This window comes from Dermacentor andersoni, chromosome 7 (genome assembly GCF_023375885.2).
Source record: "Dermacentor andersoni chromosome 7, qqDerAnde1_hic_scaffold, whole genome shotgun sequence".
In the NCBI taxonomy this organism is placed as follows: domain Eukaryota; kingdom Metazoa; phylum Arthropoda; class Arachnida; order Ixodida; family Ixodidae; genus Dermacentor; species Dermacentor andersoni.
Genome location: NC_092820.1, coordinates 81,092,260 through 81,115,709, shown reverse-complemented (window position 1 = coordinate 81,115,709; position 23,450 = coordinate 81,092,260). Strand labels below are relative to the sequence as shown.

General features: G+C 49.3%; 1 protein-coding gene across 1 annotated transcript in view; it reads right to left on the bottom strand.

Annotated features, from left to right (window-relative positions):
* LOC126534233 (uncharacterized) overlaps positions 1-23,172 on the bottom strand; it is a 36,089-nt gene extending 12,917 nt beyond the window's left edge. Inside the window, exon 1 of the mRNA XM_050181494.3 lies at positions 22,706-23,172. Coding sequence (XP_050037451.1) covers positions 22,706-22,726 — 21 coding nt within the window. The 5' untranslated portion in view covers positions 22,727-23,172. The remainder of the gene's footprint in view (positions 1-22,705) is intronic.
* Between the last annotated feature and the right edge of the window lie 278 nt (positions 23,173-23,450).

The following is a 23,450-nucleotide window of genomic DNA, read 5'->3' as shown; positions in this document are numbered from 1 at the left end:
GGTGGAAAGCAACAAAAGGAGAAAATAGTTTCTGCATACTTTTAGACAGAAGCGACGACAAGACTTGCTAACGGTTCTTTGAAACCGTAAATAAGGAGGTCGAACTGCTCTCCAGTTCACGGATTTCTACGTCACCCGAATGTTCGTTCAGACTGTTGCTTTTGTCATTTTCAATTCCAGCCTTCCTATCGTCGTATCTCAGTTCAGCACGTAACGCCGGCGATCTCCTTGACGGTGTAGTTATTTGTTTAATAATGCGCTGGCGACCCTCACCTGAGAGTAATTACAGAGACGATAGCGACAAAAACAGAATATGACTAAAATGGCGTCAGAACTACAAATAATTCTAAAGTGACCGCTTCTAAACGAACGCGGGTCGGTCATGTGAGACGGGTTTGGTCGATAGAGTAACGAAATGTGGCAAAAAAGAAAAGAAAGAAAATGTCCCCCCCCCCCCCCCCCGCCTTTCTCACCGTACCGTTCTTCCTCGTCCTCTGTTTCGGCTGTTCTGTTCACTACGGATTACCAACACGGCCGTTCGTATATTCTTCGACGTGATTCGAGACCACCGGAAATAACTGTCCCAATCTTTTGGAGCAATTTCCGCGGTTCACGTTGACGAAAGACGCAAAATACAACGATGCGGCCTAAATTCGAGTCAATACGGTAATGCTATATACTTGCGCTCGCACTCATCCTGTAGTTTGCAGTTTGACGCAACATTTCCCACGTCTGTCCTCTCTGCGTCGGAACGCGGTGATTCCGTCGTTCTTTCTTTTTTTTTTCCTGCTCGCGTTCTTGCGATAAGGCGTCGCGCCGTGTACTTAGATTTAAGTGCACGTTCAAGAACCCCAGGTGGTCAAAATTTCCGGAGACCTCCACTACGGCGTGCCTCATAATCAGAAAGTAGTTTTGGCACGTTAAGCCCCATAATTTAATTTAATAAGGCGTCACGGCGGTACTTTCCAGAGCCGGCAGTATACTACAGTCTTATGGGTCCGTGTGCCTTTGATCCTTCGTGCTCTCCTTCACCTAGTGTGTTCCTTTTCTGTGCGCTCTTATCGGCTTCTTTGTTCCTGAGGTGTTTCGGCGACTGGCGAGCTTTTGCTTCAAAGGTGCCTGCATGGGGGAGTCGTTGCGCAATTTGTGTGGCGGGCACCGGATAACGGAAACGATCGTACCTCGTTGTCGCCGCAAGCTCTTCATTTTTTTTTTCGCCTTTTGTTTGCGTTTTTTTGTATGAGTTAAAGCGCGCAACGTACGATCTGTAAACGATCGCTATTTCACGTTGCGCGAAAGCGTTCGGGACACCTGTTACGCGAAGCTAGAACAAGAGAGATCGCTCTGTTCGGCTGTCGCTAGGTTTGGACTTTGCAGTGACATCTTCGCGTGTCTGAAAGCGCGGGTCTCCTTGTGCTGTCTAATTTCCCGCTTTCCTTTCCCCCTCTCCCTATCTGTCATCTGATTTCCCCCTTTCCCATTCCCCCGGTGTAGGGTAGCTAACCGCACGTTGTTCTGGTTAACCTCCGTGCCTTCTGCTTTTTCTCTTTGCTTCCTTCCTCCGACGGTCGTTTCTCTTGCGTCATTAAAGCGCGATTTTGCACTGTTGCGTGTATGGTGTCTGATGCCTGATATATTTTTATCTGATATCGCAAAACACTGCGGGAACTTCTTTTGCTTCTCCTTTTCCAATATTGCTGGAAGTAACTGTTCGTGTAGCCTAGAAGGCTATATCTCAGACTATGCTGATAGTGCTAGATTTTAATCTTTCGCGCCGTTGTTATTACTGCTAATGCAAGCGACTGCCGCCCTGCGTGCGGTAGCGAAGCGCTCATTAACCGTAACCGTTCACCTCACCTCACGCCATTTTTTTATTCGCGCAACAATTTAACTCTGTCTGCATCTTCGACAGCATTTCCATTACCGAAGTCAATATACCAATAAGTGACGCAAAAATACTATTTTTCTTCTTTTTTTTTCCGTTTCACGGCAAGGTTCATTAATTATCGTGTTGTAAGTGGTAATTACTGACCGCGGTTGTTTCTCAGAGTCAGACCAGAGAACGCAAGACTCGCACGGCGACATTTAGCGACGTTGACAACGGTGCCCGTCGCGCCCTCTGGCGAATCTATACACGCGACATTTTCGCACAAATTTCGCGACGATCAGACTTTCCTGCAGCCATCTCGGGCAAATATCGTGCGGCTGCGTCGCATTATTTTGCTTTGGGGTCCAGAATAAATATCGCAACGCTCTTCTTGGGTCGTTTGCGAACCTGTATCATCATCATCATCACCATCATCATCATCATCATCATCATTATCATGGTTACGCCCACTGCAGGGCAAAGGCCTCTCCCATACTTCTCCAACCTGTATAGATCACCGCAATGTCTCAGAAGTTGTGCAGGCGTCCTGGTAGGCACGAACAAGGGCAAAATGGCCGGGAAAAGCGTTATGGTGCCCAACGCAGATTAAACGTTTCCTTACTCATAGAGTGCACGACGGAACACGCCGTTGCTGTGCTGCGCCTGCGCAGGTCATTGGCATTACGAATGCTGCGTAGCCTTAATGTCTGTACTAAGGCGAGATAGCCGTTCTGTCGACAGCTTACCAGAGGCAGGGGCCTGGGGGGCCCGGCCACGTGAGCCGCCATTACTCGGCGTTTATGGCGACTAGAGTGTACACTCTAACGGACACTGAGCTCAAGTGTTATGTGTCGGAAGCCTTTTGATCGCGTTTTCGTGTGAGAACGCCGGCAGTTCTTCGTTTTCAGCGAAATAAAACGCGAAGGTCGTAAAGGTTCCCAGCTATTAGTCGCCTTATATGAACTCTTTACGACGCTGACATCCCATCTGACTTCAAAATCTGTTCTCTCACCCTTCGTCTCGCTTGTATGTTTACCTCTTTATTTGTTTCTTTTCCTATTCCCTCTGACATTTTTTTTATGCGCCGGGATATTTTTTTTGTCCAGGGCTTCGGAAGAATTCCACGAATGTTTGGCTCCCTAGATGCATTATCGGGGCTGGCAGGTCTCTTACGTAATGCAGCACTTTTTCAGAGAACCGGAACCGGCAAGAATACATTGGATGCTAAGTCAAACTTGAAACATTTCGCCCAAACCTTGTCAGCACCACACGGACAAGGAAAAGATGCTCATATATTTTCTTATGGTGTAATTTCTTCAGTTAGCTTTGGATTTAGGATTTCTGTTGCCTTGTGTGCGGCCGCAGAGGCGGACTGTATAGCAACGCATGAAGAGATGCATAAAGTCACGCATAAAGTGCCCTCCGTGAGGGCCGGACCTACAATGTCCGCGTAAAGCGTGCGATGCACTATGCCGATGGAGATATACAGATGGCGACTGTTCCCTCGTCTACTCACTTGTCCGCATGTATTAAACCAAGCCCATGGCACTGTTAGCAGCGCCGTACGCGGCCATGGGTGTGGTGACCGGACAGCTATGACCATATCGGAAAGTCAAGTCTGGTGTTACGCTGTGTCCCGCGTGATTGGCACAAGTCCTCGGTTCCGGTGTGCCCCTCAGGACGCGTGAAATTAAACCGCTCTCAATTCGCACTACTACTATAGTCGGCACTCAGTGCAAACACGTGGCGTTGTGTTGGCACTCTGTGACGCGTAGCTTTACGAAGCAGCGAAGCCATATAGTGGAAGAGGCACATCTTGCACTGCGAGATCGGAGCTCGCGAACGCAAGCCTTCGTACATTTCTTTTCCCCTCCGAGAAGAGGAGGAAGAGCTTAATGGCGGGATCTAGGCATGTAGAGTGGTTAGAAAGGAAATTGCCGACGTCTTGATTGCGAACGCGGGCGCATCGGCTAGCAAACATTGGGATAATTACAATGTCCACTCCAAGAAAGAAGACGCTGCCGGCGTGGGGACAAGCTCCTGCAGTTTTGCCAACAAATCTCGACGCTCTCTGCAGCCCTGCTTGGCCATTTAACGACCCCCTTTCTTTGCACTTAGCCAAGCACGTTATTTCACCAAGCGGAAAGCATAGTCCCAACACGCGTCACGGGTAGTCCTAAGTGTTTCCTCTCTCTCTCCTTCTTTTTTTTTTTGACGTTGTTGGCTTAACTAGCACGTTTACTTTCTTTCACCTGGAGCGATTTTTCGCCAGCACGCGAACGTCGTTTTATTTGCGGCTTCGTGTAACAAAACGAGAGAGAGAGAGAGAGAGAGGGAGAGAGAGAGAGCGCGCTCCTCTTCCTGTTCTGATCTTTACTTTCCGGGACGGGCGTGTTTGTGGCCTCTGATGAATGGGCCCACCTGTGTGAACGAACTCATTCGGCGATCGTGCACCCCTGCCGACCTCCCCTCACCCTTCCCCCGAGGGCTGCCACCCTCTCTCTCCCCCCTCTCTCTCTCTCTAGAGAGCCCCGCAAGCACGCTCTGCGGAAGGTAAAACTATAACGTGCGTGCTTCGCACAGCGCGCTGCAATGCGTGCTGTGCCGGCGTCGTCTATACACGCCGAGACAGACTGCGTCGCTCCGAAAAGGCGGCTTCCCTGCTGAACCGGTAGCCGTAAATTGCCGGACTTGTTTCTCTTGCGCCGCGCGGCTCCATCGAGCTTTTACAAGCACGATTTCTTTTTCGTACAACCTGGCGTCACGCAACCACGTGTTCTGTTTCCTGTCTTAGTTTGCTTCTTTATTGTTTTTATTGCACGCTATAATACCTTGCCTCGCGTGATCGTGAAGCCGGCACGTGCACGTGCTCTTAGCCTCGAAGGCATCTGGTGTCGCTTTTGTGTTTCTATAAATCCGTGCAGGACTCCGCAAGGTGCGAGGCGTTTTCTCGGATGGCGAGCACGTAGCCTGAACTCTGTAGAAGTCAGTATGTTATAGTTTGGAAACGATCACAATACGCATTTTATTGACCTCTTATTTCACCCAGAAAACAGAAAGAACACGTCGTGGTAATCGCGAGATTAAATCACAATGGAGTTGGCATGCGCTACAGTGGAATACACGTGATAACAGGGGCCTACGAAACCTAACCGTCAACATATCAGCGAAATTATCAGGGCCAATCGCAAACAGTTGTTATAAACGAAAAGCCTTGTTTACTCGGTCCTCTTTTTATAACGTTTTTGACGACAAACAAAAGTGGCGTAGGATCAAAATAAACATGATTGTACGTGTCTTATTAATCTACATAGCATTTAATTAACCACTTCGCGACAATTTCGCTTTAAATAAATTCCAACATAGGCATTGAATATGCTTTATATTTCCTGCCCCCCCCCCCCTTGTTTTAGGGGAAATGGGGCCGATTGTTCTGGTGCTCTTTTTTTTTTTTTTTTGCTCGCTTTCTTATCTGTTCGGCCAAGTAAATTATATGCGCTATACTAGAGAGAAAGGGAGGAGGTGGCTTTGACGAAGCCAATGACGAGAGCAAAAAGAACAGCGCAATGAAAAGGATGACGACAAAACAGTGCCCATGGTGAACGATCTATGCTTCAAATGAGGATTTCCCACGGCCAAATGCGATGCGAAGTTATGTGAGAGAGAGAGAGTAAAACTTTATTCGAAGTTATGTGACGTGCGCGATTTTTTTCCGAGCGTCGTCTGCTAAACCCTTCCCTGATCCAGACGACGCGGATGCTGCGCGCACTCTGCAGACGTTCGCACAGCGCCGGATAGGATCACGCGCCGCTCCTCTGATTGGCCGATTACAGCTCTAAGCTTCGAAAAGCCCTGCACGGTTCTGTTGGGCGCTCAGACTTTTATGTGGGCCCAGCACGCAAAACTTTCCTCTTTGCACGCGCCCACGGCAGGCTGCAGCCGTGCACGTCGGTGCACCAACAAAGCCTGCATGCGGTTCGAAAGCGAGTGTTCTTTACACACGAGGCATGAGATTCTCGGGCCACGCCCACGTGGCGTCTTCCCTTTCTGTGCGCGGCACTAACTTTTTTGTTGTTCCAGAAGGCGTTCGTGCGCGCTTCATGCAAAGCAGCGCGATGCGCTAACATTGCTGCGATAACGCCACGGAAGCCGACGTAGCGAACTATTCGGAGGTCATTACCTGCGCACCACCGGAGCGCGGTTAATGCCGGCGGAGCTTATAAATTACTCTTCGTACTTAGCGATCGCGAAGGGGGCGGCATACGTAATTCTGGCGTGCGTGATAAGTGCCGCGGCGTCTGCTCGCGGAAGGGTTAAAGGGCTCCGAGAGCCGGGGAGGTCCCTATGAAGGCAGGCGCAGTGTTCGGAGATTTGTCGTCAGCCTCTTCATCTCGCGTCGATGAATGGCCGTCGCCCGGGTACGTGATGAATAATTTTAAGCCGGTCTCGTCCCGATGTATGGTCAAAGCATTTTTCTTTTTCTTCAATGTTCTCTTCGTTGAGGTGTCAACGACCCTAAGGCACGGAGACGGATCTAGTTACTATACTTGGCCGACTTGCTTTTTTCTCTCTCGTTTTGTCGCTATTAAAGTGCCTTGTTTAAGATGCAGTGTTAATCCGGCAGGCGCCGAACAGGCAGGCACGCAGGGTAGTCCAGTTTCCCGTCCCCTTTGTTACGTGTGATGGCTTTGAACTCTCCAGGCAGGCCACTGACCTTCACCTCGTCTTTATTGCCCTCGTTTTCTTCTCGGGAACTTTCTCACCGCTGTTCTACCGTCGTTAGCTTCCGAGTCATACAGCTAAATTTATTGTTTTTTGCCAAAGAGTTATTACACCACCTGCCGACCTCACTTTAATATGCAAAGTGCTGCTACATTAAGTGGAAATTTACTCTCTCCACCTGCGCGTGCTTTGATCCATTCATCTTATGTAATAGTAATTGCAGGCACTGCAATGTATTTTAGTTTCCGTTGCGAAGTTTCAGTCTAGGAAATATTGAATTTTGGTGCAATCTTTGTCGATGAGCGTAGAGTTGCAAAACAACTTCTGCAATGAGCCCTGCCCTACACGCAAAAAAGCGCGCCTTCGCAAAATCATCGCGACTTGCAATGACGCGCTGTTACGTAGAGCAGGGGTCATCGCAGAAGTCGTTTCCTCCTGTTAGTGGAGGCTATACACTTACGTCGCTCCTGCGTTGCAACATGAACATGCAAAAATACTGGCCGCGGTGGCAGAGTGGCCGCATACGGCTTTCTGTTGCCGATGATCACGTGGTAGCGTGTTCGACTCCCCACCGCCGCGGCTGCGTTCTTATTGAGGCGGAACGCGACCGCCACGTTCGGGAACCGAGCCCGCGGCTTCGCGTTCAGGAGCAGACCACCATAGCCATAGGCCACCGCGGCGGGTATTATATACACTGCTTCGTTACTATTACTTTAATCCATTAATTGCTTTATTGCTACTAAGTTCGAGGTCCGCGCTTCTGTCCTGCCTCGTCTTCGCCTTGAAGGTTTTGCGGAGTGTATTTCTGCTCCTGACATCTGAGAGATCTCCAGGCGATAGGAAAAAAAAAAAGGGGGTGGAATTGGCTTAGAATAATACGGAAAACGCGACAAGACAGGAAGGGCAGAAAGGGCAACACTGGAAGCCATCTTTCTTATGCTATAGTTTCTTTTCGCGTTATTCCAATGTATTTCGTTATTTTTTTTTCTGTCAGCCATGCGCTGGAAATGTCGAAAATATGCCTAAAAGTTCCACCTATGCCTGGCCTGTAGTGCATTGGACTTTGCCTCTAAGTGGAAGGGTGTGCGACGTTCCCAACGTGCCATGGACCTCTTGCACGCTTTTTTAGGCGGCGCAGCCAAAAAAAAAAAAAAGTGTGAAGCGACACGCTGTGTGGCAGACAAGCGAGAGCTGTGACGTCATGCTGCGTGAGTTATGGAGTGGAAGACAGCGCGGTCACACCGGGGGCAAAGGACGGGGGGCTTCAAAGGGGTGCGTACTGGGAGGGTGCAACACTCTATACGTGTCCGCCTGGAGGAGGTGCGCTGACCGATTCTGGCCCGGAGTGCCCGCCAGGGTCGACGAGGAAGGCCGTGCGCCCATTGCTTGGTCCGCAAAATGCTTTAATTAGAGCCTCGCCGATGTTTCTCTGGTTCAAAAGAATTATACCGGGCGATGAGGATAGCTATAGGCGCTTGTTGGTATGGCATACGCTGACTTTGAACGACAGATTTATTTTCCGTTCTCGTCGCTATGTATGCACCCCGTCTGTGTGTAATATGTGAGTAAAAAAAAAACTGGTTACGTGTGGTTCCGAGTTTCTATTTCGTTCAGCTTTACCGAAATTTTACACGTTCTGTATGACGTTTAGAGGATGTATATATAGCGACGAGAACGGGAAATAAATCTGTTGTTGAAAGTTAGCGCTGTGTGTGTCAGATGTGCCTTTCTGTCGTCCTTGTTTAGCTTGCGCTGCAACAAAATAAGATATACCGAGTGCTCGAGGGAGCCTCTGCTCAATTTGACAGGTAATGGAAACGAGACGGCGGCTGGAGGCGTTGTGCAATTAAAGAAAAAATAAATTATTAAAAAAAGAAAGAAAAACGCAGGGGACACTTATACCCGAGGTCGTTACAGGAGTGGGTAATTGTTCCGTATGGAGAGGGGGATTTTGACGAGGAGAGCAAAGATGAAGGAGAGATATAGTCAAACTGCTAGACTGCAATAGGTGTATTTAAATATCTGATTATCTCAAGCAGGCTGGGTGACCATCTGCCGCCGCCCAATTTCGAAAGGGAATGCCAACAGAAATAATACTCGTGAACTGACTATTCGAAACCGCTTTAAAAGAATCATAATTTTTGCACTTATTGTTGTACATAATTGCTGTAATTGTTGTGCAGCATAACGTCAAGGACGGCACACAGATCTTGGATTGTAGCGCGAAATGACACGGACAGAGACTAGAAGCAGACAGGACGAGCGCTCGTCCTGTCTGCTTCTAGTCTGTGTCCGTGTCACTTCGCGCTACAATCCAAGATCATGTTACCTACCAATTCGCCCAACTTTCTATCCTTTTGCGCTACACAGACTCTGGCTTCTCAGAATATTATCTGTGTATGTCAGTACACTCGTACTGAAAGTTGGATTAAGTACTCCCATTTGTTTCTTTGCTGAAAAGTTGTTTCGCGCTCATCAGTAAAAAAAAAAAAAAAAAAAGAATGGCCGAAAAATAGCCATAGCGTAATACTGACAGCAGGCGCGGCCTGAAGATTTTCGACATTATATACGCTCATAAAAGCTTCGGTGATACCACTCTGTCGCAGCCACCGGACTTTCAATTAAGCACGTGTCGGGCAGTCGGACGGCGAAGCCAGCTCTTGCTGCGAACAAAATTTAGCGTTCCCAGGTGTGCATGTGTGTGTGCGCGCGCGCGCGCGTGTGTGTGGGTGCACGTGAGGTCGTGTGTCACGCTTATGGCATACGCGCGTAAGCTTATACGCAGGCTATACAGACTGCCGCTGTTCGCGTGCCTCGAATGTGAAATACGACTCCCAGTATTTCGTTCACACGCCCACGCATCACGCGGCTGCCTTTGATCCTCGCTCGAGCCTTTGGGCGAGAGACGCGGCGCTTATAGCTACGTCGGGCGCAAAGCGCGCGGGCGATTTCCACGAAAAGCCGATTCGGGCATCGGAGGTGCGAAGGCGTGGCCGCCCTTGGAACAGATTGAAGGTTGTGAGGGGTGGCTGGCGCGAGAGCGCGCATATCGGAAGGGGAGGGTGGGAGTGGCACACGTGTGTTCTGATAGAGAGAGAGAGAGACCGAGGAAAGGGGAAAGGCAAGGAGGTTAACCAGAGTGGAAGATAATCAGAGCGTTCTGATAATCTATCAACGTGCACTGGGAGCTGACGTGCCGCGATGTGCGGTGAAAAGCAGACGAGTAGACCAATTCCTGCCGCGTTCGGCGAAGGCTAAGCAAGGTGTTTGATCGAGCAAAACAAGAAATTTGATATTATCTCTGATCATTGTTAACGACGCATCCGCGCGTTCGGATTGAATCGCTGTTTGCGAGTGGGAAGCGGGTCGCTCGAAGTGAGAACATGTGGTCGCGACGACTCTTTTTTTTTTTTTTTCCTCCGTGAAACACGTCATATGAAAACATGTTATCATGACGAAACGTTGACCTATAAAACCCTGGAATTATGGTATAGAATTGTTGTTTTATCTTGGTTACAGTTGGATCTCGCTGTTCTTGGCGGCTCGTCTAAAGAACCGGCCGTCTGAGGTGAGGCTTGCCTATCTTTGTCCTTAAGTGGTTCTCTGTGAACGATAAGAGGAACCAAGGGCCCGGACGTTTTGTTATTAACAACAAGATGAAGCTGACAGACAATGAAAGCAAATAGGAGTGTGAAACTAACTTTATTTATTATTGTTATTTAAATGTAAAATGCGGACCTTGCGTCGATAAGCCAGGATCATGTGCCGATGCGGCGTCATCTACCAAACAGGCTTGTCTTTGCGTAAAATGCAGGTCATGAAGCACGAGCAAGGGCATAGAACTGTACTCTTCAACTGCAGGTATGTTTTATAATAATGCACGCTCTCACGTTAGGTGCTAATAACTTTTGGATACAAGTTGCAGCGCAGTGTTTATGACGTTTTGGTATCTTATGTCGAAACCGAAGGTTACATCGTAGCTAGTCTGGTATAGGTGCACAAAAAAATGTGACAAGTGTGTTATAATGGCGTAGAGCAACTTCACCGATCTGAGTTGTCAGGGCAGCTTGCAGATTGCATGTCGGCTAAAATGAATATGTATTTTGTATTTCTTTCATCGCAAGGAGTGACATGTCCCAATTTGATTGAGCGTTTTAGTGTGTACCCCCGTTCCAGCACAATATGTGAGCGTGCAATACGTCACGCTTATGAACAAGGCCTCGGCCACGCTTCTGTGCGCCGGTTGCCAATTCTGTACCCATGGGTTGCGAACTTGGTTTGAATTATTTCAACCACAGCGTGCCAGGAAATGCGTGCTTCTTTTGATTGCCCTCCTGGAAGCTCTCTGTATACGTACACGCCTCTCTTCTTTTAATAGATTTATTTTGCCTTTTTCACCCCTATAAACGCTTGTACGTGTAACTTCTCCATCGCACACATGCTTTATCAACTGTGCCTCCGTGTGACGGCTCTTCCATTGTTTCTATTCCCATTTATTAGGTATAACACGCAATCCGTCAGGCTGCTCGACATTATTTTGTCGCACTAACTGAACAGCTCTCTTCCCGATCGGCTTTCACGCAGCAGTGGCTTTATATCTACCGTTAAATTGCAGCAAACCCTGTAGCACACAGGGTAGCAAACAACGAGAACAGCGCTTCTCCTTGTTCATTTTCACGAGTCATTTACGGAGTTATTCGACTATCAGTGATCGCGGGGACTAAAAACCCGCTTGTCGCTAGCCCCCTTTCCGGTATTGCCTCTATAACAACCCCAGCTTCACTCCCACTAGAGAAGCTCCTGCGCATTGACTACAGCACGAACACTAGTAAAAAAAGGAAAGAAAAAAGCGGAGATGCATCTACCATTGCATACTACTCGCGATTATACTTGCGGGGGGGGGGGGGGGGGGCAGGATTTAGCAAGGTTAAAGTGAACGTACACTTTAACCACGCACGAACGTTACCGAGCAAAGAACTAACCTTAGTCAAAAAGCAAGGCTGTGCTTATAGCAGTCGCTTCTAGCATAATGACATTTACTAGTGGTACCAATGTTCCGATAACGCAGAGGTATACGACCCGTAGCACAGCGAGACCTGCGGTTAACAAGCATCACTTGAATATACTGCGGCAAATGCGACAGTGCGCGACGTTGGGGCAGTTGGGTGTTGCATGCATGGCGTCTGCTGAAGTGCGAGACGTCGCAGTACGAAGAGGACAGATGGAAAGGACGAGAACACAAGCGTTGACTAACAACAGTAACTTGGTAGCAGCGAAGCAATGTATAGCTTTGCTTTTCTGTAACTACACTCGTCTTGACGCACTGTCTCCGACCGGACATCTGTAGCACTTTGTCTTCAAGACGTGACGTCAAACAATGCACGTGATATGGCGGATATCTCAAGAAACTATTGTTGCCGCTGATTAGCAAAGCGTTCGAAAAAGCAATCGATGATCAGGACTCACGTGGGTAGATACGAGGTCGCGGGACGGCGTCGGCGCGGCTGCGGTGTTGCGCAATATTACGCGCTCGCACGGGGTTATACTCCACGCAACGGACCGTGCTGTAGGCGCGACGTTCAATGGACGTTTAGTAACAATGCCCGGCTTGCCACGGCGAACGGGGAGCTGAACAAACACGCACGTCCATGTGGTACGTCCATTGTAACACACCTCTCTGGTCGGCGTCCAGACGAGCGCGCCTTCTGCACGTGTCGGCTTCTGGGCTCGGGGACAGCTGTGGGGCCGTTGCTCGTCTGGTCGACGTATATACGACGTCGGCAGTCTTCCGGAGTCTCGCGTTTTTGTCCGTTCCCTTTGCGGCTGCCGCTTCTCCAGTTCTCTCTCTCTCTCTCACGCGCAGTTGCGTCGGTCCTTCTCTCCCCCCGGTAGTCGCATCATTTTCCCCCCTCTCTCAGCGTTTGACGCTTGACTCTGGACGTTGCGTGAGGACCACGCACCTCGCTCGTTTGCTCGTTTCGTCGTTTACTATTTTCTAAATTTTTTTTCGCTTCTTTCTAGGCTCCTCGGCTTACAGAGCTACAGCCTCATTCGTTCGCCTTAAGGACTTTATAGGGCCACGGGCGTGTCATCTTTTCTGCGTCGAAGCAGGTCAGCGGAAGAAACCTTACAGCGCGCCGGCCGGATCTCTGATCGACACCGCGGCGGGATGGGCGCGCGAGAAAGATGGCACGCACAAATAGAGCACGCGAGCCTTCCGAGGGAGGAACCTTGAGGCGACGCTGTCACGCTGTCCTTTCCGCACTTTAACGCTCCCCTCCCCCCTCCCCCTTACACCCGTCTTCACTTCCGAGAAATAAACAACATCGACCTCACGGGGACTCCTAAATATATTACTATGTTCGTCGGATGGAGACCCCGCTCGCCCCCTTCTCTGTGCCGGTTGCCGAAATGCATTTCACGGCTCTCGTTTGGAATCCAGCCGACCCGGCGAGGGCGGGGCGGCGTGGATGACCTTGTTGCAGCGCGCGTCTTCTCCGCACGCAGCTCGAGCTTCCGAACGGGCCGTACTGATCTTCTACGCAATCCGTAGCAGCAGCGCGAAGAGGCGCTTGCTCTATTGGTGTTGTTTACCAAGTGATGGGAATGCGGAAAGAAAGGCCACGATATAAACTTTAGCGACTAAGGATTGCAGAAACAAACAAACACAAAAGAATAGACAAACTGAAGAGCTAGCGGTGTAAAAAGTAAAAAAACTGCGGAGGAATATAGCCTCACTTACCCGAAGCACTGCGTGCCACACAATATGCAGAGTCAGAGGGCGCTGTATATCAGCGACATGCGTACAGCCGGTCACGGCATGCCTTACCAGAAGACTAATTGATAAAGCTATTGGTCCGCAGTCTAAGAAAGTGTGTTGGCATTGCCTCGTGCAACACTAAGTATTATTATGTTAGCGGTAAGGACGGAACATAAATTTCGCTCTCCCCGTTTTCAAGAAAGATATACAGGTCATGGTTCTCAGAGTACCAGCTCGACACAAGGATCACGTTCTTCGAAACAAGTGCTTCAAGTGTTGTCCTTTTATTGCAATAATAGCTTAAACACACGCTTCAAAAAAATTTTTTTTTCTTCATTTATGCCACCTCATGCACTTTATTATTACAGTGTAAATGTAACCAGATATTTGGTCTCGTTTTCCTCTTTGTACTTTGTTCTAGCCTTGCATTGCACACAAGCATCTCCACCGGTCAACCACTTGAACTTTCGTTTAATTAACCTTTCTTCGTTCTCTTTATCGCCTCTCTTTGCTTCTGTACAGCCAACTCTTTGCCACCGACTTTTCATTACTGCCGTTTAAATTTTCACCCCTATTCCTGCTGAGCGAGCATGTACTTTTGATAAAGGTTCCCAGACTCCAGCCCCGTAACACCATTCGAAAAAAAAAAAATTGTTCTCGACTCCCGCGATACTTTAGTGGAGCAGGAAGAGGATACCTGCTCAAGCCTCTCTCAATCTGGGTGTTCGTAGTGCGTGATCCTTGGCTCAAGAGGCGCGTGGACGGTGGGCAGAACAAATTCGCGTTACAATCGGGGTATCTGATCCCTTCACTACAATAGGAGTGACGAATGGATATAATGCACCTGGGCATATCGCGAAATAGCCCCGTGGGTCGTATGCGCTCCTACCCGTACACCGTGCGACTGCCTATCGATCCACTTTCTTCCCATGCCCCAGTATACGCAAAATGTGTCTCTCATTTCCCCCCCCCCCCCCTCCTCGATATCTCATCCCGGAAGGAAAGTCACACCTGGTTCCTAGGACCGCGCAACGATCCGGTTTTACATTGCCGGACACAAGGAGGCAGGTTCCCACGAGGTTTGTACGCTAACGATGACAGATGTCGCCAGAGGTCGCCAGCTGGTAACTAAGCCGCCGCGTTTACGCAGCGAGCGGTATAGCGAAATCAAACGGACCCGAAACGCCACCTGCCGGCCGCACGGTTCGTATAGGATCAAGAAGGGTGCACGGCGTAATGACACGGCAGGCGCTTCTTCGGGAGTCGTTCCTCTCTTTATCGCGCCCTCCGCACACCCGGCCCTCCAAAGCAAATAACGGAGCGTCGTTCTCAGGTCTCGTCGTCGGCGAGCATTCGGAGGCGAAACCGTCATGCGATAAGCGACGAGTCGATGTCTCAGGGCCCTGCGGCGGGTATTTAACGGGGGCGTTCCTGGGCGTTCCGTTTGTGTGCGTGTGTACGCACGGGCATGCGATCGAGTGCGACCGGTTTCTTCTTTTGTTTTTTTGTTTTTCCCGATCGTTTGTGCGTGCCACTTGACCCCCTCGGCTTCCAGCGCGGCTTCGTGTGCGTAATATACATTCCCCGTGCGCTGAGAGCGTTCAAGTTCGCGGTGACGGAAGGGAAGGTCGACGCGTCTGGAACGAACAAGCGCGACCGATTGTCTGTCCGCGTGCGTGCGAGGGGAGAGAGAGAGCGGCGAGAATTGCGTTGTCTTCCGGGGCCGTTGCCTCGGCGCCCTGGTCGCTCGCGCTCGGCGCCTTAGTTTGTTTGCCACTCGCGAGAGCGATTCTCGTTCCTCTTTGGCTTCGAGTGTCACGCGGAAGTTATTCCCGGCCATTCCTAATCGCATCGAGCATTAATCGCCATCGTAGAGAGCGCACTTTGCTCGTCCCAAACTGAAGAGATGTCGCCTTTCTAACTGTCGTCTTTGTACCGAGACAGGCAGTGTAGTAGACAATGAGATTGTATGCTTTTGCATACTACAGTTTGTATATTGCGTCCATAGGATTTTATTTTTGCTGTGTATCATGTCACGTGCACTGCGCGTGCCGCTCTGTTTCTTATAATTGCAATCTGCAGTTGCGTACTAGGCGTATTCTACAAGCCAAGCCTCTCCAGGATTTAGTTGTAATCTCTCTAATCCCCATTAATCGACATAAAAAGCTTCACATACCGCGTCCTGTATAGCCTGGGCCGGTGGCTTCGCGATGAACACGTTGCCAGCGCTAGATTTTAATGACCTGGCCTTCGCAATCTCATTGGACTCAAAGTGGCGTTTACCAGAATTTTGGAAAGCCCATCATGGTGGTCGTACGAGCACGTCATGATTGAGAGCTGTTGGAGAAAAGGTTACGAATGTGGATGTTAGGCCAGAAGATGCAGCACTTCCGTGGACAAAAATTATCGAGCGAGCTCCCTCGCAACTTCCAGTTCAAGAAAAGAAAAAGCTTATATCGCTTTCTTCAAATACCACGAAATTATCTGCGCCTGCCCGTAAACTGTGACAGACAAAAAAATTGGCTCTCCCAATCGAACTCTCACACTCTGTATAAGCGAATGATGCGAGTTGAGCAGTATTTCTAACGGCTTCGCAATTCTCGCGCCGCTTACCTGTCCACGCCGGCGAGGAAGGCCTATAATATCGTGCGGGGATGGCGCCGTTAGCGCGTGCGTGTTAGAACTCAAACTGCGCGAACCGCTGCATTGTACGGGCACATTTACAGGCGATCGTCGGCGCGATGCGTCTTTCGTTGCGTCACGTTCCAACCGGGGTCGATGCATCAGCGCGCACGAACTCTTTCTTTCTTCCCTGCAAATCGCGTGACAGCCGGTACTCTCGGCACCCGGTTCGCAATCATCACTCGAGGCGACGGTCAGTCGAGCCAACCAGCTGCCGAGTGCGGAGAAACAGATCCGAAGAAAGAGTCCGCGCGCACTTCCGCGTGGCGAACGCGATCGAAGAACCGCGGGCACTGACGCTTTTACACTAGCCCGTAGACCCCTACACGACAGGCGACGGTATGCAACGTATAAGAAAGGGCGCGTCGGGGACCGGTCGAGTCGATCGCGAAGTTCGCCTCTTCTTTCGCAACTTCGAGGAAGGAAGCGAGCGAGCGTATGTGCGGAAAAACGGAAGGGCTCTGCTGGGTATGCGTTACGCACGTGTGAGTTTTCTTCTTTCTCGTTTCTTTGTTTCCTTTTCTTTTTTCACTCCTTAATACTTCAAGGACACGAATCGGAGGCGAGAAGCTTGGGAAGGTATACGCGTGTCTTTTGATGGCTGTAATAAAGGAGCCCGCAACGCGAACGTAACGACGCGACGTTGACGGCGCGCCGTTTCTTTTTTCTGCTACGCCGCCACTCGGAATGTGCGTGAAAAAGGTTGATGAACGACGCGCGAGCGAAGGAAGTGGGGAAAGGGGCTGAGAGCGGGAGCGTAGGCGAACGGCCGCGAATGACTTCTTTCCGGCTCCCCCTCTCGTAGCCCGGGCTTTCCAGCACGACTCATTCGCCAGTTTTTCCAATACCACCTCTCTCTCTCTTTACGTCTCTCCCTTCTCTCGTGCACAGATGCACGCCTTCCTGCCAACCTTGAGAGAGGAGGTGTTTCTCCCTCGCTCTCTTTCGTACACACGTACGCTTTCCTACCAACCTTGCGAGGAGGGTGAACGGAGTCACTGGAGCGGAGTAGACGGTATACGCTGTCGTCTTTTCCCCGAGCTTCCTTTCTTTCTCTTTTTCTTCTCTTTTCTTTCTTTGTTTCAAGTTCACGCGGCACGCGCGGTAGACTACCTTTTTCCTTCCGTACGATGCGTCACGGTCACTTCCTATAGCCGCGCAGTCTGCATTGTACTGGCCTTTTCTTTTTCTTTTCTTTTTTTTTGCTTGTTCTTGCGACCCTGTACAGCTAACGATTTCTGCCCGCGCACGCGCGTGTGTTGTACGCGGAGTACGTCGTTGCCTCTTGACAGGTGTTGACAGAGGCACGCTTGTACCTTGTGTCGCTTCCTCCCGTCCGACTCGTGTGTGTGTGTCTACAGACGTGACCTGTCGTCGGGTCGGTGCACGCGAGCTCACGGAGCTTCGTTAACTGGTCGCGTACTATGCCGTAACGGGACGTGATGGTCCGCGCTCGCGATCATCATGATCATCATCACTGAACCGAATATATTCCCCGCTCCGGACCAGCGAGACGGCGTGACCTGTCGTGTGGTGAAGTGGCATGCGCAGTGTACCTGCGTTTCTATACCGGTCGCTCACAGTTCATCTCCGTTTGCCATTACGGTACCCGGTCTCCGTAAGACCTAGCTCCCCCATCCACCTTTACCCCAGTGTCCTCCGTGTGCTTAGAGAAAGATCATCATCATCACTGCCGAAATGCTCTCCTGTGGACCGTTTGTCGTTAACTATAAGCTAACTGAAGCGTGACCGTACTGCCCCTTGTGATGAAGCGTTCGCGTCAGTGTCCGGCTGTCGGTCCTCGGCGTCCGGTTGACCCGTTCAGGACGCGATGCTCATGATGCCGAAGGACCTGAACTTTGAGCGTTGCTTAATCGTTGAACGCATGACTGCCGCTGAATGTTTCTCGAGGCCGCTGACTATCCAATGGGACACGAAGTTACGGAAGTAACGTGAAGGCCTTCTATACCTCTGTTATTTTGGATGGCACGTCTAGGTGTTAGCGAGGCGTCGAAGTATTGCCGAAATAGTCGGACACGCTCAATGAAGAGAAATTAAACGAGCGCTGAATCAGGATTACGTCACAATAGCTTTAACATGCCCGTTTAAAATTTTGTTAATCTAGAGCGGCATTCATAAACATTTTTATTCATTAGAGCGGTTCGCCATTGGCCAGTTGTCTTCGCTAACGACATGTCCAACGTCGCAATGGGGTGACACGTGCTTGTTTACGAACACGTTATAGCGTAAGAACGTTTCTGTAAACATGGGTCCTGGTTGTATAATTTGGTTGCTTTCTAGGCGCGTAAACAATGTCACAGCACCCCAAGCGAACCTCCCGATGATTTCTTTGTATGTAACAGGAGTGTAACGTAAGCTGTTTGCAAATCAAATTATATTATTGTGAGGCGGAGTTACTCTTGACGCGATGGAACTATTGAAAAACTGCGGACGCGCAGAGACAAGGTCGCCTCGACCAAGGCGTGCGCTGAGATTGTTCTCAGCTTCCACCGGAAGTCTTTCGGTGTTGTCTTACAATGGCAAACGTCTTAAAACCGTTTTATTTCTGCATCACTCTGGGACTATACTCTCAAGCATGACCATCATGCTGTTTCTTCTTGTTTGCTGGTTGATTTTGCTTAATTTCGTTTTAAACAATTTTAGAACACTGTACGTTGAAATGAAGACTTTGTTGACTGGCCATTATAAACTCAAACTTGTAAAAGAATGGAGAGAGTAATATACCTTATCATGAGATTCAACCCGCATATTCATTAGTGTCACCAGATTTACGTACTCCGCGCGTGTTCACAAACTCATCGCGTCTTTCCTTGCCCCCACTTCTCTCTCTGTCTCATCTTTCAATTGCTCCTTTGCAGTCCATCAATGTAGTGTAGCCAAGCAGGCGCATTCCCGGGCTTCTCCGGGCTTGTGTGAACATCGGTGACTATTAGTGCAATTACTATTAGACCACACGCGTCAGCGAACTCACCGCTAATTTCCCTCTTTCCTTCCCTCCTCTCTCTCCCTGTCATCTTTGTTCTCCCCTTTCCCATTCCGCCGGTGTAGGGTAGCCAACCGGACGTTATTCTGGTTAACCTCCCTGCCTTATGCTTTTGTCTTTCCTCCCCTCCTCCCTCCCAGTCTTCTATCTTTCTTTCCCGCTCCTCCAACACGTACTCTCTTTACGGATATCATGTAGAAATGACGAAGAATCTATGTCAGCCGCCTATCAACGGAACGAAAAAAAAAAAAAAAGTTTAGCTCCTTGGATTCCTCACAGGCAGAACATTTGTTCAAGTTTGTCAATAAACATTTGTCCGAAAAATTTCTACTGGCACCGTGGCCGAGACCGTTGTCGTCCGTATGATGGTGTAAAAGCTCTCGAATCGTTGCAAAACAGCATTCTGGATTTGAGATTTAGAAGAACGTTCGCTGTTCAAGTGGTTTTTCATACAACCAATGTCGTTGTCATCAAACTTATTACATTTATTTTCCTTCACCAATGTTGAATAGCAGGTCTAAACTTTGATGCAGGCTGACCTCCCAGGTTTTTTCGAACGTAATAAATGTCCCTCTACGTTCCGCCATGGTGATGCAGTGCTGGCGATAACCCGTGCATACTCAAACACGTGTAACTCAATCATTCGTACAGAGTTGCGCATTTGTCAAGATGCCAGCCACTTACGAATCTCCAGCCGCGGAAGTTCGTATCATTGGTTGTTTGAGGTTGAACAATAATTCTTGTGCGGTGCTTCTGCGAAAGATTACGTCACTGCCAAGTTTGACCTATATGTTCGATTCGACTTGAGCTGGGTTTTTATCGTCCATACTCCGAACCGCTCAAGCGTGCTCGCTTTCCTTTCTTTCTTTTTCTTTCTTTCTTTCTTTCTTTCTTTCTTTCTTTCCAAGATACGTCCGAGCAGGTAATACTGAACTCTCACGTTGGATGCCTCTAACTTCCACTCTTAAAGACGCAAAAAAAGAAGCTATAACAAATACGTGTGAGGTCGTCTATACAATAAGAAACAACAGGTTGCGAAGCACACGCGAAAGCTGGGCTGCACCCGTCCTTATTTAACGACCCAATTACACTTTCCTTTTCTTTTCTATGTTCGATATCCTATATATATATAAGGCCGTTGCTTAAAAGGCGGCAACAAGAGAAATTCCCCTTTCTCCGAAACATTCCCCTTGATCTTACCGACCGTTATAAATAAACGCGCGAGCTTATAAATCGAGTTTTTGACACGACCTGGACACTTTACTATAGGACTTCCCGGGCTTTTGTTTTCGGGAGGGTAATTACCGATTAGAGGCGGTGGGAACATAATTGCAGAAAGTGATTTGGCACGAAGCCAGTTTCTTCTTTTTCTTTTTCCCCGTTACATGTTTTTTTTAAATCTTGCTTTCCTCTCTTCAGGCCTAATTGCCCTGATTTCTAGCTCTCTCTTTAGGGCGACGCCTTTCTCCCCGTATCTCAATCGAGGTCGTTGCGAAGGGTAGCGAATTTAGAATCTAGATGATAGCCGATATCACGGTTGTAAACACAGCGACTATAGGAAATCGCAGGGAAAAGAAGGCAGCATTCCCACTGACGTATCGGTCATTAATTTTCGTTCTCTAAGAGGAGGGTATTTTGCCTGATATGTGGTGCGCGCTCAAGATAGACGCTTTCGGACGTGCGAGTGGTGTAACATTTTCGAACGCTGAGCCTTGCGATAATGAAAGGGCAGGACGCGAGCGGATATTTCTCTCTTTTTTTTCCCTGACCTGCCTTACTCACAAACAAGTTGACGCCCCAAGTCGACTACGACACTGCCTCGCCGCAACCGTGGAAAACAACTTCGCCACCGCAATCATGCAAATATCAAGCTTCCGGCGCCTCTGGCTCCGTTGCCCCCAAGTTACACCGTCTGCCTGAACCCAGGCGATACGAGTGCCGATGTCGCTGCAGTCTACAGTTTCACACCCCTCAATAAGCGTAATTAGAAGTTCCCGTCTGTATACCTCCGGGCAGTCGTAACGAAAAGACGTGTCACGATGTTGCGAGCCCCTCAAGCTCGTTCGTTTGACCAATGCCAAAAAAAAAAAAAAAGCAAGCATTAAAGGCAAGTGTCAATATGCTTTCTGTATGAGTGCGCGCGTAAAGGTCAGATAAGCGGTTTCCGGACTTCGCAAACACGGTTTCCAATTGTCCGCGCGTGTTTGACGCGCGACTCAGGTGTGTGCGTAACGGTGACCAAAAGCCTGCCGCCGACTCACCCTCTATAGAGCGCGGTTGCGTGTCGCGTGCTCCATTGGGAACGGCGCCAGTGAAACGTGCTACTCGCTGTATAGCTGTGAGCTGTCTACTTGACCGGTCTCCGTGAGCGGCCTCGGGAAACGCGCGGAATTTTAATGAAGCGCGGCCAAACGTAACCGCGGTGGCAGCCTCGGCGACGACGCGTATACGACGTGCCTCCGGTGTGCGCGTATGCGGCGCGGTGACCGCGATCGAAGAGAGTTGGCTGCTTTCGCTGCTTCGCGTGAATGAAGCCGAGTCATACGTGCGCATACGCGCCGCGTTCCGCTTGGCAGGCTTGTTTATATGCGAGCTGTTCGCGTACCACGTGGTGCAGCGTAAGGCCGCGAGGTATGGATGAGTGTACGTGCCTGCGACGGGTCGAACGCCCGCCTGTCTGCTAGCTCGTGGATGTTTGTACGCGGCTTTGTCGCAACATACCTTGGCATGATGTGTGATGTACGCGAGAGTTGTCTCGTTTAGTCACGCTCTCTGCGCGGCGGTTGTGTGGTGTGCTTTCGAAGCGTACACGTGTGCTATGCTGTCCGCCCCGCGTCGTATTGCGGGGCCAGTCGGCCGGCTCGTTTCGGTATAACGAATTCGCGTGTGGTAAGAACTCGCTATAACGAATACGGAGCAGGATCTTGCGAGTGCGATGATTCTTCGGAGTAATAGAAAAGAAAGATATTGCTTTCTCTGTTACGTTTCATACGTGACGTATAATTGGCAAAGAGGCAAGGTTGCTGCCATTCATTGTATGTATGTATGTATGTATGTATGTATGTATGTATGTATGTATGTATGTATGTATACACATACATACATACATACATACATACATACATACATACATACATACATACATACATACATACATACATACATTCATACATACATACATATACATGTATACATACATACATATATATATACATATATATATATATATATATTCCGTGATTTCTTTTTCTTGTAGCCTAAGCACTCGCCTATGTGAAGACAACCTGTGGTGCTTGTGGCATTGACATTTTTTTTTTCGTTCTTGGCACGTTCAACAGTTTCTTTCTCTTGTTATTGTTGTTAATTTCTGTTTCCTTTTTTTTTTCTTTTACTATTGCGCCATATTCATCCTCGGAGACAGAGCAGAACCCAAACACTCTTTCAACTAATCTGACATAAGCGATACTGTATCAGGTTTAAATTTACACTATCACACGCGGCATCATCCTAAGTGTGTGATCATACAACTAACATATGATAAAATCATGTCCGACGGCGCATAGTGTATTTATCTCATTCGTCTCGCGAATTTTACCTCGTGTTTATTTTTTTTTTTTTTCGTTGATAAAGGAAAGATAACCTCTATAAGACATAAAGCATGGAAGCTTACCTGATTGATAATGAAGACCATAATGCTTGTGAGATCGAAGAACACAGGCAGGAGTCCCGCACTTGAAACAGACGAATCAATGTCCCTGCTTAGCCCCGTTGACGACGACGTCGTCTGTCACCTTTGTCGCGGCGGATCCGATCCCAAGGCCAACAGCAACAGACAGCAACCCGTTATTATCGACACAAAAACGATGCGATCGACTGGTTAATCCTCTCCCACTGCCTAGTGCCGAACTGACGAACACCAACGAAGCACCGCTACCGCCGTCTCTGTGCTCGCGTTTGTCGAGAGATGCTCGTCGCAGTTGTCTGCATTTTGCCGGTGGCCGCCGGAGCGCTTTTATGCCGCCGTCTCTCCCGCGTCCGCAGAAGCGATGGCTCACCCTTCCGCTTCACACGCGCACTCACTCTCTCTTTCTCTCCTCCCTTTCGCTCTCTCTCTCTTATATCGCTCTTTCATCGAGGGAATCGTGTGCCTGAAAGAGAGAGAAAAAAAAGAGAGAGGGTATAGAATCGAGAAGAAGTTTCGCGAGAGGGTGGTGGGACAGCCATGCGGAGGTTGGGGCACAACAACATTCGGTGGCTCCAGCAGGAGTCCGCTACATCGAAAGGGAAAGCTATGATGAAGAGGGGAGAGGGTGGTCGAGCCTGAGACCGGGAGAGATGGGAAACGTGTGTGTGTGCGTACGTACGGTCGAGAAACACCTCACCCCCATGAACCTCCTTTCTTACTGAGTACCCGG